Source organism: Hyaena hyaena, unplaced genomic scaffold, assembly GCF_003009895.1.
Source record: "Hyaena hyaena isolate Hyena2069 unplaced genomic scaffold, ASM300989v1 scaffold_150, whole genome shotgun sequence".
NCBI classification, from domain to species: Eukaryota; Metazoa; Chordata; class Mammalia; order Carnivora; family Hyaenidae; genus Hyaena; species Hyaena hyaena.
In genome coordinates, this window is record NW_024080782.1 from 872,907 (window position 1) to 890,453 (window position 17,547).

Consider the following 17,547-nt stretch of genomic DNA (forward strand, 5'->3'; position numbering starts at 1 on the left):
ACCCTGCAGTTATTAAAAGGATAATAGACTAGAACCGAATAGTACAAACAACTTAACGTTCATAATTTGGCAACTCCAAAGAAATGGAACAATTCTGGAAAACCACAAGCCCCTAAAACAACTAAGACGAAACAGACAACCTGAATAATCTTGTAACCACTAAAGAAATTAAATTTGTAAGTAAAAAAGCTCTTTAAAACTATACCTCCAAGCCTGGAAGGTTTCAATGGAGAATTCAATAAATATTTAAAGAAGAATTAACACCAATTTTATAGTTTCTTCTGGAAAACAGAAAGGGAGAGAATACTTCTTAACTCATTTTATAAGGATAGTGTTACCATGAGACTAAAGCTAGACTAAACAAGAAAGAAAGAAAGAAAGAAAGAAAGAAAGAAAGAAAGAAAGAAAGAAAGAAAGACTAGAGCCCAATGCCTCTCATGAACTTTGATGTAAAAATTCCAAACAAAATAACAGAAAAGCAAACAAGAACTGGATAAAATCAAGGATAACAAGTAAGATTTATTACAGGTATGAAAGATAGGTTCATATTCAAATATCAATCAATAAGATCCACCATATCAACAGCTAAATCTTCAAAAAAATCATATGACATTAATTGAGGCAGAAAAAAAATTTGACAAATAAAAACTCTTATAAAATGAGGAATAGAGGGGAGTTCCCTCAATTTTATAAAGAGCATCTCCAAAAATTCTACACCTAATACTGTACTTAATGATGACAGACCGCTTTCACACATAAAATCAGGAAGGATGTCCACTCTTGCCACTCTTATAAACATAGCACTGCAATGTCCAACATAACTGGTTATCAATGGTCATTAGAGTAATACAAATTAAAACCACAATGAGACAATATTAAATACCTCTAAGAATACTAAAGTAAAAAATAATTATAACAAATGCTGGCAAGATACAGAGGACCTAGATCTCTCTTGCACTTCTGGTGGGAATGTAAAATGGTAAACCACTTTTGAAGACAGTTCAGCAGTATCTTACAAAACTAAATATGCATTTGTTACATAAAATCCCAAAGAAATAAAAATGCTATAGCTCACACAAAAATCTAATTCATAGCAGTTTCATTTGTAACAGTCAAAAACTGGAAAGAAGGGTCTCCTGCCTAGCTCAGTAGGTGGAACATGAGACTCCTGATCTCAGGGTTATCAGTGTAAGCCTCAGGTGGGGTATAGAGATCACTTACAAAAAATTACAATCTTAAAAAGAAACAAAACAGAAACTGGAAAGAAGCCAAATATCCTTCAGCAGGTAAATGGTTAAACTGTGGTACATCCACCCATGTAATACTATTTAGCAATAAAAGGAACAAACTATTGACACACGCAAGAATTTAGATGGATCTAAAAGGAATTACGCAGAACGGTTGCTAATCTCAAAAAGTACATACTATATGATTCCATTTTTATAGTATTCTTGAAATGACAAAATTATAGAGATGGAGAGTGGATTAGTGGTTGCTAAGGATTGGGGAAGGATAATGGAAGGAAAGTTAGTTATGTCTATAAAAAGACAACATGAGTGGTTTTTGTAACCAAACTATTTTGTATAGTTACTCTGGTATTGGTACACAAAGCTACAGGTGATAAAGTTACATAAAACTAAATACACACACAAGTGAGCACATGTGAAATCTATACAAGATTGATGGATCCTATCAATGTCAATTTCCTGGTTGTAATATTGTGCTATGGTTAATCAAAATACTACCATTGGTGAAAACTGGAGAGAAGAGACATGGGCTCTCTCTGTATTATTTCTTATTACTACAGATGAATCCACAATTACCTCAAAAAAACTTTTTGTTTCTTTTAGAAAATGCATCAACTTGCTATTCTATTTTTGTTTCTGTGAATTCTGGACTAGAATAAAATAAATATCCACGAGTTAGATACTGATAAAAATAAGTAACAAAATAAATACTGAAGTAGATAAATAAATAGAGCAGAGGAGACAGTTCATCCTTAAACAAGAATTATTTCAATTAATAAATGAAAAACAAATATGGAAAACATGAAGTAACTATTAGAACATCACCGCAATAGTTGCAGTGAAGTCCCTTTGATGAGTGCTTATAATAGTGGGTAAAAGTTTCAGGGGGAAAAGAAACAGTTGATTTCAATAGTCTCCATGGACCTCCTCCAATTTATTCATTAATTATAGAAAACAAATGCAACTTTTCAGGGGAGAAACCTGGTACACTCTACATCAACTATGTTACCATAGTTAAAACCACCAGTAACAACATATCAACATCATACACCCACACTGTAACAATATCTTAATGCAATATCATTATGAAAAAACATGAAAAAAAACCTGAAAGAAATACTACAAAATATCTCACCAGTATTCTTCAAAAGTGACAAGGTCATGGAAAGCAAACAAAAACTAAGGTATTCCTACAAATGGAAGGAGAATAAGGAAACATGAAAACTGAATATAAAATGTGATGCTGGAACAGAAAAAAATTAGTGGGAAAGCTTTAAGAAATTTGAATAAACTACAGTTAATTAATACTATTGTACCAATGTTAATTTGTGATCATAGCAATATAGTCATTCAAGATGTTAAATTTGTTTGTTTGTTTATTCTGGAGAGAGAGCCAGTGAGCCAAGTGCAAGCAGGGGAGAGGGACAGAATAAGAGAGAGACTCTTAAGCAGGCTACACGCTGAGCACGGAGCCTGACGTAGGGCTCAATCCCATGATCTTAGGATCATGACCTAAGCTGAAATCAAGAGTCAGATGCTCAACTGACTCAGCCACCCAGGTGCCCCTCAAGATGTTAACTTTAAAGCTATCTAGATGAAAGGTATTAGAACCCATCATAGTTTTTTTTTTTTTGAAGACCTTTACTGAGTATAAGTTACATATAACAAGGTAACCCACTTAGAGTGTACAATTCAATGGCTTTTCATATATTTACAGAGTTTCTACAACTATCACCATAATCTAATTTTAAAAACAGTTTCAACTTTGCCATAAGAAACCTTGTATTCATTAGTAGTTACTCATTTCTCATTCCTTCAATACTGTACTATTTTAGCAATTTTTTGTAAGCCTAAAATTATTTGATAATACAAAAATAATGATCATATTACATTGAATTAAAATTTATATAAATTAAACATATAAAAACATATATATAAACATGTACAAAATGATGACACATTATAAATGGCACATAATCAAGAGAGGAAAATATTAAAGTTCTTAAGTTCTAAAGTTCTTGAGCTACTTAGAATAGCTAAAAATATCAATATTAGACTGTGATTAGTCAGGAATGCATATTACAAATCCCCAGGGGGACCATAGGTTCATTTAAACATGAAAATGCAAACTATAACTAAGTACAACTAATAAACACAGCACCAAATATATATGGAAAATATTGACAAAACCAAGTAGTGAAATGTATAAGTTCCCAATCACTGTGACCTCATTTTACCTTAACAACCACTTTTAAAGTCCCCACCTTCAAATACAGTCATGCTCTGAGGAACTGGGTGTTAGCATTTCAATATGAATTTGGGCAGGGGGGGGGGGTCCACAATTTATCCCCAAACAAGCATATAATGCATAAAGATGTAACTGCTAGAAATAACAACTTAAAGACTGAGGAACACAGCTGTATAGAGACACAATTTTTTACACCACTTAAGCTAAGTTAGTATGAATTCAAATTAAATTGTTCCAAATTTAGGGTGTTAACTGCAATCCCCAGGGTAAAAATTAGGAAAGTAACTAACAATTTTACAAAAAAAAAATAAATAAATAAATAAAGACCCACTCAAAACAGTGCGTGCACGCGCGCGTGCGTGCGCACACACACACACACACACACACACACACACAAGACCACTATTGGAACAACAAGGAAACCAAAAAAAGGAAGTGTTTTTTACATATGTATTTTATACATATAAAACATGTATGTACATAGTGGCAATATGGTACTTCATTATGAGAAATTACTTCAAATGTACAAGGATTACACTCACCAATGAAAGAGATTGGGAAAATAAATTTAAAAACAATTATTTTTAATATTTATTTTTGAGAGAAAGTAAGTGTGAGTAGGGGAGGGACAGAGAGAGAGAGGGAGACAGAGAATCCAAAACAGGCTCCACACTGTCAGTGCAAAGCCTGATGTAGGGCTCAAACAGATGCACCATGAAATCACAACCTGAGCCAAAGTTGGATGCTCAACCAACTGAGCCACCCAGGCACCCCCAGAAAATGGATTTTTAAAAATCCAACATGGGCACCTGGGAGGTTCAGTTGATTAAGTGACCAAGTCTTGATTTCAGCTCAGGTCATGATCTCATGGTTTATGAGTTCAAGCCCCACACTGGACTCCATGCTGACAGTGCTGACCCTGCTTGGGATTTTCTCTCTCCCTCTCTCCGCCCCTACCCTGCTTGCACTCTCTTTCTCAAAATCAATAAATAAACTTTAAAAAAACACAATCTAACTATAAATTGCCTCTAAGAGACTCATTTGAAATTAAAAGACACAAAGATTGAAAGCTAAAATCTGGTAAAAGATATTTCATGCAAATATCTTTCAAATAGTAAGAGAGCTGAGTTGGCTATACTAATATCAGACAAGATAGAGTTCAAAACAAAACAAAAAAATGCTACAAGACAAAGAGATAGATATCATATAGTCATATAAGGGTCAAGTCCTGCAGAATATATTAAAATTATAAAAATGAACACACACTAGAGTTACCAAATATATGAAGAAAGCACTGACACAACTGGAGAGAAACATAGTTAAGTAGTAGTTGGGGACTTCAATAACCCACTATCAACAGCAATTAGAACATCTAGATGCAAGATGATCAATAAAAAAGAGGAACTTGAACAGCACTGTAAGACATATATAGATTATTCCACCAAATAACAGTTGAACCAACATTCTTCTCAAGTGCAGTTGGAACATTCACCAGAATAAATCATACATTAGCTCACAAAACAACTCTCAATATATTTAAAAATACTCAAAGAATGCAAAGTATCTTTCCCATTGCAATGAAATAAAGCCCAAAGTCAATAAGGGAAAGAAAAGCGGAAAATTCATAAATACATGGAAATCAAAAACACACTCTTAAACACATAGATCAAAGGAAAAAAATCATACGAAAAATTAGAAAGTACTTTAAGATGAGTGAAAATGAAAACAGAACATATCAAAATCTATGGGGTTCAGCAAAAGCAATGCAAATTGCAATGCAAACTTAAATATACAAATATTTACAGTACAAATGCTTACATTAAGAAACAAGAGAGATTTCAAGTCAGTAACTTAATTTTACACCTTAAAGATAGAAACTGAAACCAAAAGCTAGCAAAAGAAAGAAAATAATAAAGAACAAAGATAAATATAATAGATAATAGAAAGATAATAGAGAATCTATAGAACCAAAAGTTGGTTCTTTGAAAAGATCAAAAAAATTTAAAAATCTTTAGCTTAGATTGATAAATGATTATGTCAATAAAATTAGAAATGGAAGCAGGGACATTACTAATAACTATTCAGAAATAAAAAGGATTGTAAGAGAAGAGTACAAATAATTTTATGTCCTAGACATTGGATAACCTAAATGAAATAAACATTTCTAAAAACAAAAAAAATTACCAGCACTTACTAAAGAATAAAGGGAAACTCTAAATAGAACTTTAACAAGTAAGGAGATTTAAACAGTAATCAAAATCTACTCTATAAAGACAAGCTAAGAACCAGATAGCTTCATGGATGAATTTTACCAAATATTTATTTTTTCCTACCTGATATTTATTTTTAATATTTTATTTTATTTTTGAGAGCAAGAGACACAGAGTGTAAGTGGGAGTGGGGCAGAGAGAGAGGGAGACACAGAATCCAAAGCAGGCTTCAGACTCCAAGCTGTCAGCAAAGAGCCCAACATGGGGCTTGAACTCATGAACCATGAAATCATGAGCTGAGCCAAAGCTGGACACTCAACCAAACGAGCCACCCAGGTGCCCTTCCTATCCAATATTTAAAGAAGAATTAATACCAATCATTCTCAAACTCCAAAGAAGGACTGACCTTATAGAATAAGGTCAGTAGCATCTGATACCTAAGCTAGACAATGAAACTATGAGGGAAAAAAAACAACAACAAACCAAGATCCCCTATATAGATTCAAAACTCCTCAAAAAAAAATGCCAGCAAACCAAATCCAAAAATGTATTAAAAAGACTATAAAACATGACCAACTAACTGATGTTTATCCCAAAAATGCAAGGATGGTTTAACATAAGACTATCAGTTAGGTTTAACATAAGAATATAAATCAACCAACTGAGTGGCCCAGTAAGTTAAGCGGCCAACTCTTATTTTCAGCTCAGAACATGATCTCAAGGTTTCATGGGCTCGAGCCCTGCATCAGTCATGGACTGACAGTGAAGAACCTGCTTGGGATGATGTCTCCCTCACTCTCGATCCCTCCCCCACTCATGCTTGTCTCTATCTCTCTCAAAATAAATAAACTTAAAAAAAAAGAAAATCAATCAACACATATTTGACAAATTGACAAAAATATGTGCTCATATCAATTGACACAGAAAAAGCATTTGAAAAAATTCCCCCAAAACTCAAACTATGAACAGAAAAAAATTTCCTTAACATGATAAAGGGAATCTATGAAAAACCCACAGCTAACATCTTATCGCAATAATGAAAAACTGAAAGCTTTCTCACTAAGTTCAGGAACAAGAGAAGACCTGCTTCTACCACTCCATTCGACAATATGCTGGAACTTCAAGCCAGAGGAAAAAGAAATAAGCATCCAAACTGGAAAAGTAGAAGTAGAACCATTTCTGTTTGCAGATGACATGATCCTATATGTAGAAAATCCATACAGAATCCACAAAAAAACTATTAGAGCTAGTATGCAAATGTAACAAAGAACACCTAAAAGAAAAGTTTTAAAAATAAATTTAAACAAAAAGGTAAAAGACTTGTACAGTGAAAACTATAAAACATTGATAAAAGAAATTAAAGACCTAAATACTGAAAGAAATTTCATGTATGTGGACTAGAACACTTAATATTGTTGACATGACAATATTCCCCAAAGCAATCTATAGGTTTAATATAATCCCATCAAAGTCTCAAGTGCCTTTTTTTTCCAGAAGCGAAGTCACTGATCTTTTAATTCATATGGAACAGCAAAAGACCCAGGACAGCTCAAACCATCTTCAAAAGGAAGAACAAAGTTCGCGGTCTTGTATTTCATGCTTACTACAAAGATACACTAATCAAAACAGTGTGGTATTGGCATTAGAACAGACATATAGATCAATGAAAAAGTACTGAGAGTCCAGAAATAAACTGGTATACTTCTGGTCAGTCAAAAAAATTTATTTTTAATTTTTTTAATGTCTTTTATTTATTTTTGAGAGAAAGAGACAGCGTGAGCAGGGGAGGGTCAGAGAGAGGGAGATACAGAATCCGAAGACAGGCTCCAGGCTCTGAGCTAGCTGTCAGCACAGAGCCTGATGCGGGGCTCGAACCCACGAACCATGAGATCATGACCTGAGCCAAAGCCAGACACTTAACCAACTGAGCCACCCTCAGCCTATGGTCACTCAAATTTTGACAGTAGTGCCAAGACCATTAAATGGGAAAAGAACAGTCTCTCTAATAAATAATGCTGGGACAAATGGATTTCCATATGTGGAAAAAAAAATTAAGTTGAATCAATACCCCTTACCATATATAAAAATTTAATAAAAATGGACCAAAGGCCCAAATATAAGAGCTAAAGCCATAAAATGCATAGAAGAAAACATAGGGTTAAATCTTCATGACGTTTGATGCTGCGGTCATCCTCAGATATGACACCAAAAGGACAACTGACAAGAAAAAGAAGAGAGAATTTAGACTTCATCAATATTAATATCTTTTGTGCTGCAGAGGACACAACCAAGGAAGTAAAAAACCACCTACATAAGGAGATATTATATGCAAATCATGCATCTGTTAATTAAGGTAAACATTCAAAAACCAATCAGTGTAATTTACTGCATTAACAGAGAAAGAAACATATCATACTATTAGTATAATAAAGAAAAATCATTTGACAAAGTTTCTACTACTATTTACGATTTTAAAAAAACAACTCTCAGCACACTAAGAACAAAAATAAATTTCCTGGGCCTGATGAAAAACATTTACAAAGATCCTACAGCTTGGGGGTGCCAGGGTGACTCAGTCAGCTGAGCATCCAACTTCAGCTCAGTTCATGCTCTTGCGGTTCATGGGTTTGAACCCCAGGTCTGGCTCTGTGCTTACAGCTCAGAGCCTGGAGCCTGCTTCAGATTCCGTGTCTTACTCTCTCTTTCTGCTCCTCCCTCACTCACACTCTGTCTCTATCAAAAAATAAATAAATAAACGTTAAAAAAACTTAAAAAAAATCCTACAGCTGACATTGTACTTAATGGTGAAAGACTTAAGATCAGGAATAAGAAGGAAAAGACATCCACTTTCATTCAATATTGTAGCAGAGATTCTAGCCAACTGGAAAGGGCAAGAAAAAGAAACAAAGTATCTACAAATAGAAAGGAAAAATTAAAATAGTTTTTCTTTGTAGATGACATGATCCTGTATACAGAAAATCCAAAGTATTATGCAAAAACAACAACAACAACAACAACAACTATTATAACAAGTGGATTTAAAAAGTTTGAAGGAGGGGCCATCTGGGTGGATCAGTCAGTTAAGCATTTAACTCTGGATTTCATCTCAGGTCACAATCACATAGTTTGTGGGATGGAGCCCCGTGTCTAGCTCTGCACTGAACAGCGCAGAGCCTCTCTCTCTCTGCCCCTACCCTGCTTGTGTGTGAGTGCTCACTCACTTGCTCTCTCTTTTAAAATAAATTAAACATTAAAAAATTTGAAGGAGCCCAAGTCAATATTTAAAGAACTAATTCTGGGGTGCCTGGATGGCTCAGTTGGTTAAGCATCCAACGCCTGATTTTGGCTCAGGTCATGATGTCAAGGTTCCTGGGTTCCAGCTCCCCATGGGGCTCTATGCTGACAGCAGAGTGCGGAGCCTGCTTAGGATTCCCTCCTCTCTCTCTCTGTCCCTGCCACTGTGCATGTGTGCTCTCTCACTCTCTCAGAATGAATAAACAATAAACTTAAAAAATTGTTTTATCATATGAGAAATTATATAAAGTTAAAAATTAAATGTATAATAAAAATTTTAATTATACCATCTACAATAGTATCAAAAATATAAGATACTTAAGGATAACAAATGTGCATATTTTATAACCTGTACCATAAAAACTGCAAATCACTACAGAAAGAATAATTTAGGAAAATCCAAATAAATAAAGAAATATGACCTATCACAGATTGAAAGTCTCAATAATGTGAAGATGTCAATTTTCTTCAATTTGATCTACAAATTCAATACACTCCAAAGAAAATTTAGGAGGCAACTTTCTTTTAAAAATTGACAAGCTAATTCTAAAATTTACAGTGAAATACAAAGGACCTCAAAAAGCCAAAATAGTTTCCAAAAAGAACAAAACTGTAGGACTTCTCTGATTTCAAGACTTACTATAAAATTACAGTAATCAAGTCAGTTTGGCATAAAGGCAACACATAGATCAATGGAATGGAATGAAAAGCCCAGGAATAGAGCATGCATGTATGGTCAATTGATTTTTGACAAGGAGGCAGATGTAATTCCACAGAAAGTGTAGTCTTTTCTAACAAAGGGAAAAAAAAACATCTTGAGACGGACAAGATCTTTTTAAAAAAAATTCTTTTAAATTTCTTATTTATTTTTGAGAGAGAGAGAGAGACAGTGTGAGCAGAGGAGGGTCAGAGAAAGAGGGAGACACAGAATCCGAAGACAGGTGTCAGGCTCTGAGCTAGCTGTCAGCACAGAGCCTGACACAGGGCTCAAACCACAAACTGTGAGATCATGCCCTGAGCAGAATTCGAGCACTTAACCCACTGCCAGGCGCCCTGGGCAAGATCTTTTAATAGAACACTAAAGACATGAACTACAAAAGAAAAAATTGATGAACTGAAGTTCATCAAAAAAACATTCTTCCTTTACAAAAGAAAACACTAAGATAATCAGAAAGCAAGGTTGAGGGAGAAAACCACATATCTGACAACCTGCATCCACATTATATAAAGAACACAACAATATCAAGAAGGGAATGAGGTGGGTCAAAAAAACAGGCAAAAGATTTTAACAGACACTTAAAAGAATGACCAATGATGGTATTAATCTTAGGAAAACAAAAATTAATTCCGTAAGGAGATATCACTATACTCATTAGGATGGCTAGCATTTAAAGAAATGACGGTATCAAGAGTTAGTGAATAGGAATTATCAGTTGGTAGTGGAAGTGTTGAAATAAACACGATAGAAAACAGTTTGGCAGTTTCTTATAAGGTTAAATGTATACTTAAGATATAACTGAGTAATTCTGTATGTAATTATTTGCAGAAGAAAAATTAGAACATCATATCCACACAAACACTTGTACATGAATGTCATAGAAGCTTCATTCATAAAGGCAAAAACTTGAACAACCTAAACGTCCATTAACAGATGAAGATCTAAGCAAATTAAAGTGCAGGCCAGCAATGGAAGACCAGTCAATACTAAAAAAATGTACTATTCCTACACACAAATTGAAAAAACAATCACAAAAACATTACTCTCTGAAATAAGCCAGATATAAATGGACAAATATTCTATGATTCCACTTGTATGAAGTATCTAGAATAGTCAAATTCAGGAAGACACATAGGATAGTGGTTACCAAGGACTCGGGGTGAGGGGAGGGTGAGGAGTTATTTTTAAGGGATACAGGGTTTCGATGATGAAAACGTTCTAGAAATGGGATTGTGGAGATGACTACACAACAATATGAATGTACTTAATACCACTATAGACTTAAAAATGGTTAAGCTGGTAAATTTTACATTATATACATTTTACCACACACACAAAATCTTGCAGAGGGAAAAAAAGCCAAACAGAAGAGGGCACATACTATCTGGACATTTATATGACATGTCAGAACAAGTAAAACTAAGCAATGATAACAGAAATCACATTAATGGCCATCTGGAAGGAAAAAACAGACTGTAAAAGGCCTCGATATAACTTTTAAAAATGTCCTTACATTTGCCAAAACTCACTGAAATACACACTTAAAACGTATATATATTCAAAAAAAATGCAAACATATTATTGAATGTAAGTTGCACTTCTATATTTTTTAAAATAGATAAATAAACTTGAGGAGGGAATGAAATGCAACAGGTAGAAAATAGTACTACAGACTAGGGATGCCTGGGTGGCTCAGTTGGTTAAGCGTCCAACTTCGGCTCAGGTCATGGTCTCAAGGTTTGTGAGTTTGAGGCCCACATTGAGATCTGTGCTGACAGCGCAGAGCCTGAAGCTTGCTTTGGATTCTGTGTCTCTGACTCTCTCTGCCCCTCCCCCACTCACACTCTGTTTTTCTCTCTCTCTAAAATAAACATTAAAAAGAAATGTTTTCTATTGAATATAAAATATTTAATAGGGGAAACTTAGCAAACTCAAGAAACCAAGAACACGTTATTCCCATATATCTGTATATTAATGGTCAATACAGTAATAATGGAGTTTTCTAGCAATATAAGCAAATTTATTCTGATACCCTGTATTAACAAACTGACCTTCTACCAAGAAACCAGCATTTTGCTGGAAAGCAGAAAGTTGCTGAAACCAAAACAATATGCTCTAATACTTCAGGTGTTCTCCAAGCCTGGCAACTGAAATAAAATAGATCAGTTGGGGGCGCTTGGGTGGCCCCATCACTTAAGGTTCTGGCTTCAGCTCAGATCATGATCTCATGGTTCATGGGTTCAAGCTCCACACTGGGCTCTGTACTGACAGCTCAGAGCCTGGAGCCTGCTTTAGATTCTGTGTCTCCTGCTTTCTGCTCCTCCCCCACTCACTCTCTGTCTTGCTGTCTCTCTGTCTCAAAAATAAATAAGTATTACAATGGATCACTTAGGATAATAATGGCAACTCAGGACCATTAATACATGGAATCAAACTAACGGTAATAGTTTTCAATGCCATCAAGTGTACGGAAGGATAGCCATAGCCATCTAAGTGGTAAAAAGCCTTGTGAGAAGGTCATCTGTGAGTATAGAGAGTAACTAATGTTTTCCCCAACACAAAGAACATTCTCTGAAGTTGATGAAAACTCTACTTGAGGGACTAGAAGAACAGCCAAAGAATTCTACTGAAAAAAATTATTGCTTATCTCAGGTGGCATATCAAATTCAGACTGAGGTATGTACTCTGAATTCTCATACCCTGTATCCTAGACCCTGAGGCATCACTGATGCTATCCTTTATAACTGCAATTCTATGATTTAGTAAGGTAATTTTTAAAAATTTATTTATTTATTTTGAGAGAGAGAGAGAGCATGCGCACATGCATGCACACGTGCACAAGTGAGGGTGGGGCAGAGAGAGAGAGAGAGAGAGAATATCCCAAGCATGCTCTGCACTGTCAGCACAGAGCCTAGTGCGGGCCTTGATCCCACAAAACATAAAATCGTGACCTGAGTTGAAACCAAGAATCAGACGCTTAACCAACTGAGCCAGCCAGGTACCCCTAGTAAGGTAATTTTTTAACTTTAGTCTTTTTAGAAAAGCTTCCACAAACATTATTCTATGAAATTGACATGAAATACATTTTGAAACACTTCATGTAGTCAATTTTAATTTAAAGTAAAGATGGATAAGATCTACTATTTCCAAACATGCAATTCAAAGACAAAAACTAGTACTATTTTAATCAACTTTTAGGTATGGCCTTTCCTTAAATTTGACCTTTATAATTTATATTAATACATGCCTCTATAGATATCTTCATTTATTATTTTAAGACCCCAAAATTGGATGTGTATGTTGACAAGTCACTCCAAGTAGACATGCTTCATACATATCATTAATAAACTGAAATGTTAAAACCGAATAGTTATGAACTATCATTTTCAAAATTCAAAATCCTTTACTGTGAATCTTGAAAGCATCAGGAGTTAGCAGAATGACAGTAGATATTCTTACGATGAACTACAGAATAAAGTGAATGTTCATTTCTGGGCAGATGCTAAAACAAAACCAAAGATAGCTGCTAAGGCAATGATTACAACAGATCAACCTACATCAACAGCAAGAGCTCACCTCCATTTTCCCTCCTGATAAGAGAACCACTGCAGATATGTGCACCAAACAATTTGGGAAGTTAAATAAACAAGAAACTGTAAATTGGGAAGTGGTTTGTTCTGGTCTTTCTTTTTTTGAGGCCACAGAAAACCTTTTTCTCTAAGTCTTTGCTTCCATAAGATCAATGATACAATGACATCAAAACATATTCCATTTCTATTCTCAAAAAGTTGTCTCTCTTATATAATAATACATTTCATATAAGATTTTATCTCACCTGGCCAGTTCTTTAATCAAATTTGCAATGCGCCTTTTGTCTTCGAGACATAAATCCTTCAATGATGCACTCTTTATTCCTCCCCTGCAGAAATTCTAATACAAAACAAAAAAATCTTTTGGTTAAACTTTGGCTGAAAACAACTTTTAAGACTTTATGAGAAATCTCTTAAAATTAGTACAGGAGGTAAAATTTCTCAGATACCTTTTCTCTGGAGGTACATTCTTTACCTGTTTCATTCAAATCTACTATGAACTCAAAACAGGCTAAGGAACTGTCTGTCTAACAGGGGACATCATAATATTTATACACGGAAGCACACAGGAAGAACTGAAATGGCAGAAATGTCCCTGCTTAAACATCAGGGAATATTAAGGAAACAACTTTCCCTTGGTGAATGTCTCAAAACAAACTCCTAATGGAAGATACTGAGAATTTCTCCTATGTCGCAGCCCCTAAGCTGTTTAAAAACACACTAAGGTTGGCAGCAGAGGCACCAGTTGCTAAACTCTCAGTATGTCCTAAAGTTCATTCCAATGGGTACTAGACCAAAGAAAAATAATAACAACAGTTAACACGTACCTAGTGCTTACTGAATGTCAGGAACATTAAAAGTACTTTAGATTTATGAATCCATCTCACTTTCACAACAGTGCTGTTAGGCAGGTATTATTTCTATTAACAGTGAGGGTACATATCTCGTCTAGGATACCAACAGTTAAAGTATCAAAATGAGTATATGCTCTCAACCACTGAACTATCCTCTCCCTCTCTTGTGCTATAAGAAGTTCTCCCAGTGCTTGTACATCAAGTACTTGCACATCTTTAAAGCAACTTATGGAGTCATGTAAATGGAAGGAAAATTTGGACAACCACTGTTGTGCCCGAATCGCGAGTCCCAGAGACCTCCAAGGAGCCAGCACCGATGCAAATACAAAAGGGTCTTTATTACAAGCTCGAGCAGGGGCTCACCAGCCTACCGGTGTCATGGCAGCAAGGTGAAGCGAAGAACAATAGCGAACAGGGTTTTTAAGGAGTAAGGGATGGGGTGTTACAGTACATGTAGCATCATCACATAAGCACCAATTACAATTACAGCTTTGACCATTCAGTATCTGTGAGGTGTTCATTACTTTTGGTGAGACCCAATCATGACTCTTGAGAATCCTTTGAAAATGACCAATTATGAGGTGAGTTCAAAGGGCCCACGTGGGGTTCAGGCAATGGTGAGAAATTGGCTAGTTTGTATCTGCAGTTCCCAATCTTGACTCAGACCATAGGAATTTTTTTTTTTTTTCTTTTTGATTAGCTAAATTGAGGGCGGTCCGAGGATGGCTTTAGCCTTGAACAATCTGAGGCTTTTTCTGGGACTGGGACTGGGGGTACGTGCAGCACGAGGTTGCTCTTAATGAAGAACTTAATTTTTGGCTCTTCACTACAAAGTAGATTAGTCCAATTTCTTCAGGTTGCCAAGGGTACTCCAAGACCTCTAAAATGAATCCTGGAAATACTGATAGTCATAGAGGGGAAATGCTGAGTCACAGATGGAGAGAAAAAGGAAATTAGATAAAGGAGATGGTAGAAAAATGAAATGAGTTTGGTTTTGGATATGGTCAACTTAAGATGCCAGGAGGATAGTCATACAAAAATGTTTAGGCAAGAAGTTGGAAATGTGAGTCTGGCTCTCAAGTAAGAGAAAAATATAAAAGATTTAAACTTCAGCCATACTGTGGAACGCCTGGGAGGCTCAGTCAGTTAAGCGTCCGACGTTGGCTCAGGTCATGATCTTGCGGTCTGTGTGGTTGAGCCCTATATCAGGCTCCGTGCTGACAGCTCAGAACCTGAAGCCTGATTCAGATTCTGTGTCTCCCCCTCTCTCTCTGCCCCTCCCATGCTCCTGCTCTCTCTCAATCTCTCTCTCTCTCTCAAAAACAAACATTTAAAAAATTAAGAAAAAACTTCAGCCATACTGTATTATGATGTTTAGATTTTTATTTTCTTTATACTTTTCTATGTTCTAAATTTTCCTTAAAATTAAGAAGAAAATTACTTTTGAAGAATCATCTACAAATACAAGATAATAAAATCGGTATTTGAAAGGACAAGGTAAGAATCAGAAGGATATAATACTGTGGGAGAAAAGGAAATGTTTCAAGGAGAGTTTGTGGATAATGGTGCTAAGGAACAAAAATACTACACAGAATGTGAAAGAAGTCACTCCATTTGGCAATGGAAGAAGTTGCTGAAAACACCTGAGAAGACATCTGAGTAGCGGTGGCATGAGTAGAACAAAGAGAAACCCCTTCACGTGGGCAAGAATTTCAGCAGCACTGGTTTTACGGTACTTGAAAATACAAATGCTGTCAATTAAAGAACAAACTGTAGTATACGTATACAATGGAATTCCCTAGGCACTGGTTGTTATACCATTAATTGGCTTTCATCTTCAAACCCACCCTTCCAAGCTCTGCTTTGTGATGCAGGGGCTGAGACTCAGAAACCGCACTTCTTTGTCACATGGCCCTCTGTTAAAATCTGCGAACAGGGAGAACTAGAGGGAGACCAGAGGCTGTCAGAAGAAAAGACACAATCCTCCCTATTCATGTCCTGGTTCCACCATGTCCCCCAGCCAGAGTGCCATGGCACGCACCGTGAGTGCCATGGCACGCACTGTGGCTGCAGTTTATAGCCCTCCGGGCCCTGGCAGAGCCAGCCTTGAGCATGTCTCCTCGGGGACGGCAGTACCAGAGAGGTGGCTCCCCATCCTCCCAAGTCCAGATTCCAGCTCTAATGGGCCCCTCCTTCAAGCTTCTAGGTGTTAATAATTCCAACTTGCTCTGGCTGTTCTCCTAGCAATGGGAGCTGTTGCTTGCAGTTACTGAAATCCTGATGAGGTCTCTTTGCCTCTTCAGTTCTCTGGCACCAATTTAGCAGATCTTTATATTAAACATGCTCAGTTAAAATAACTGACTAAATTCTGATTGAACTATCACTGAAAATAAATGGCATATAACTATGTACAACTAAGTAAATTTCATGAACATAATATTGAGCAAAAAAAGCAAGTGATGCAACACGCATAGAATTAGCTCATTTATATAAAGTTCCAAATACATATAACACTGAACATTATTTAAAACACAAGTATGCATTAAACTATACAGGACAAGGGTTGGTAAACCAGCTGCAAGCCAAATCTGGTTCACTGCCTATTTTTGTAAATAAGGGTTTCTTAAAACATAGCCATGTACATTAATTTATACATTGACTCTTCACACTAGAGTGGTAGAGTTAAGTAAGTGAGACAGAGACCACATAGATCACTAAGGCTAAATATTTACTATCTGGCCCTTTACAGAAAAAGTGTGTCAACTCCTGACGTAGAAAAACAAACAAATGATGGCACACCTGGATCACTCAGTCAGTTACGCATACAACTCTTAATTTCGGCTCAGATCATGATCTCAGGGTTCAGGAGATTCAGCCCCACATTGGACTCCATGCTGACCGCATGTAACTAGCTTGGGATTCTCTCACTCTCTCTCTCTCTGCCCCTCCCCAGCTCTCTCTCTCAAAAATAAATAAGTAAACTTAAAAAAGAAAATGAAAAAGAAAAAGAATGACAAACACAGAGTTCAGAATAGATATTACCAAAGAAGACAGAATAAGGGAAGGACATAACCTCTATAGCCGCCTGGTTTACAATGGCATCACTGCAACTCAGTGGGGAGAAAAAGAGTCTTCTCACTCACTGGTGCAGACCAATAGACTGTCAGTATGGAAAAGTGAACTGATCTTAACACTAAACACGTAATAATTCCTGATGAATAATGGATTTTACTGTAAAGAGTAAAACAATGTGGCGTCTAAGAGAGAGAACCTGCTGCGAACAGTGTAGTTAGCTAAGTGCCTCACTAACTACCGTCATGCGTCCAGATCAAATGTAGTGTCCACACCACTGCCAATGACTGGGAACAGCAGAGATACTAGAACTG

The 17,547-nt window shown here is 36.0% G+C and overlaps 1 protein-coding gene across 6 annotated transcripts in view; it reads right to left on the minus strand.

The window, feature by feature from the left end:
- KIAA1328 (KIAA1328 ortholog) overlaps positions 1 to 17,547 on the minus strand; it is a 332,193-nt gene that overhangs the window by 300,688 nt on the left and 13,958 nt on the right. For all 6 annotated transcript variants that reach the window (XM_039238958.1, XM_039238959.1, XM_039238962.1 and 3 more), the window contains one exon: positions 13,553 to 13,647. In XM_039238958.1, coding sequence (XP_039094889.1) covers positions 13,553 to 13,647 — 95 coding nt within the window. The remainder of the gene's footprint in view (positions 1 to 13,552; positions 13,648 to 17,547) is intronic.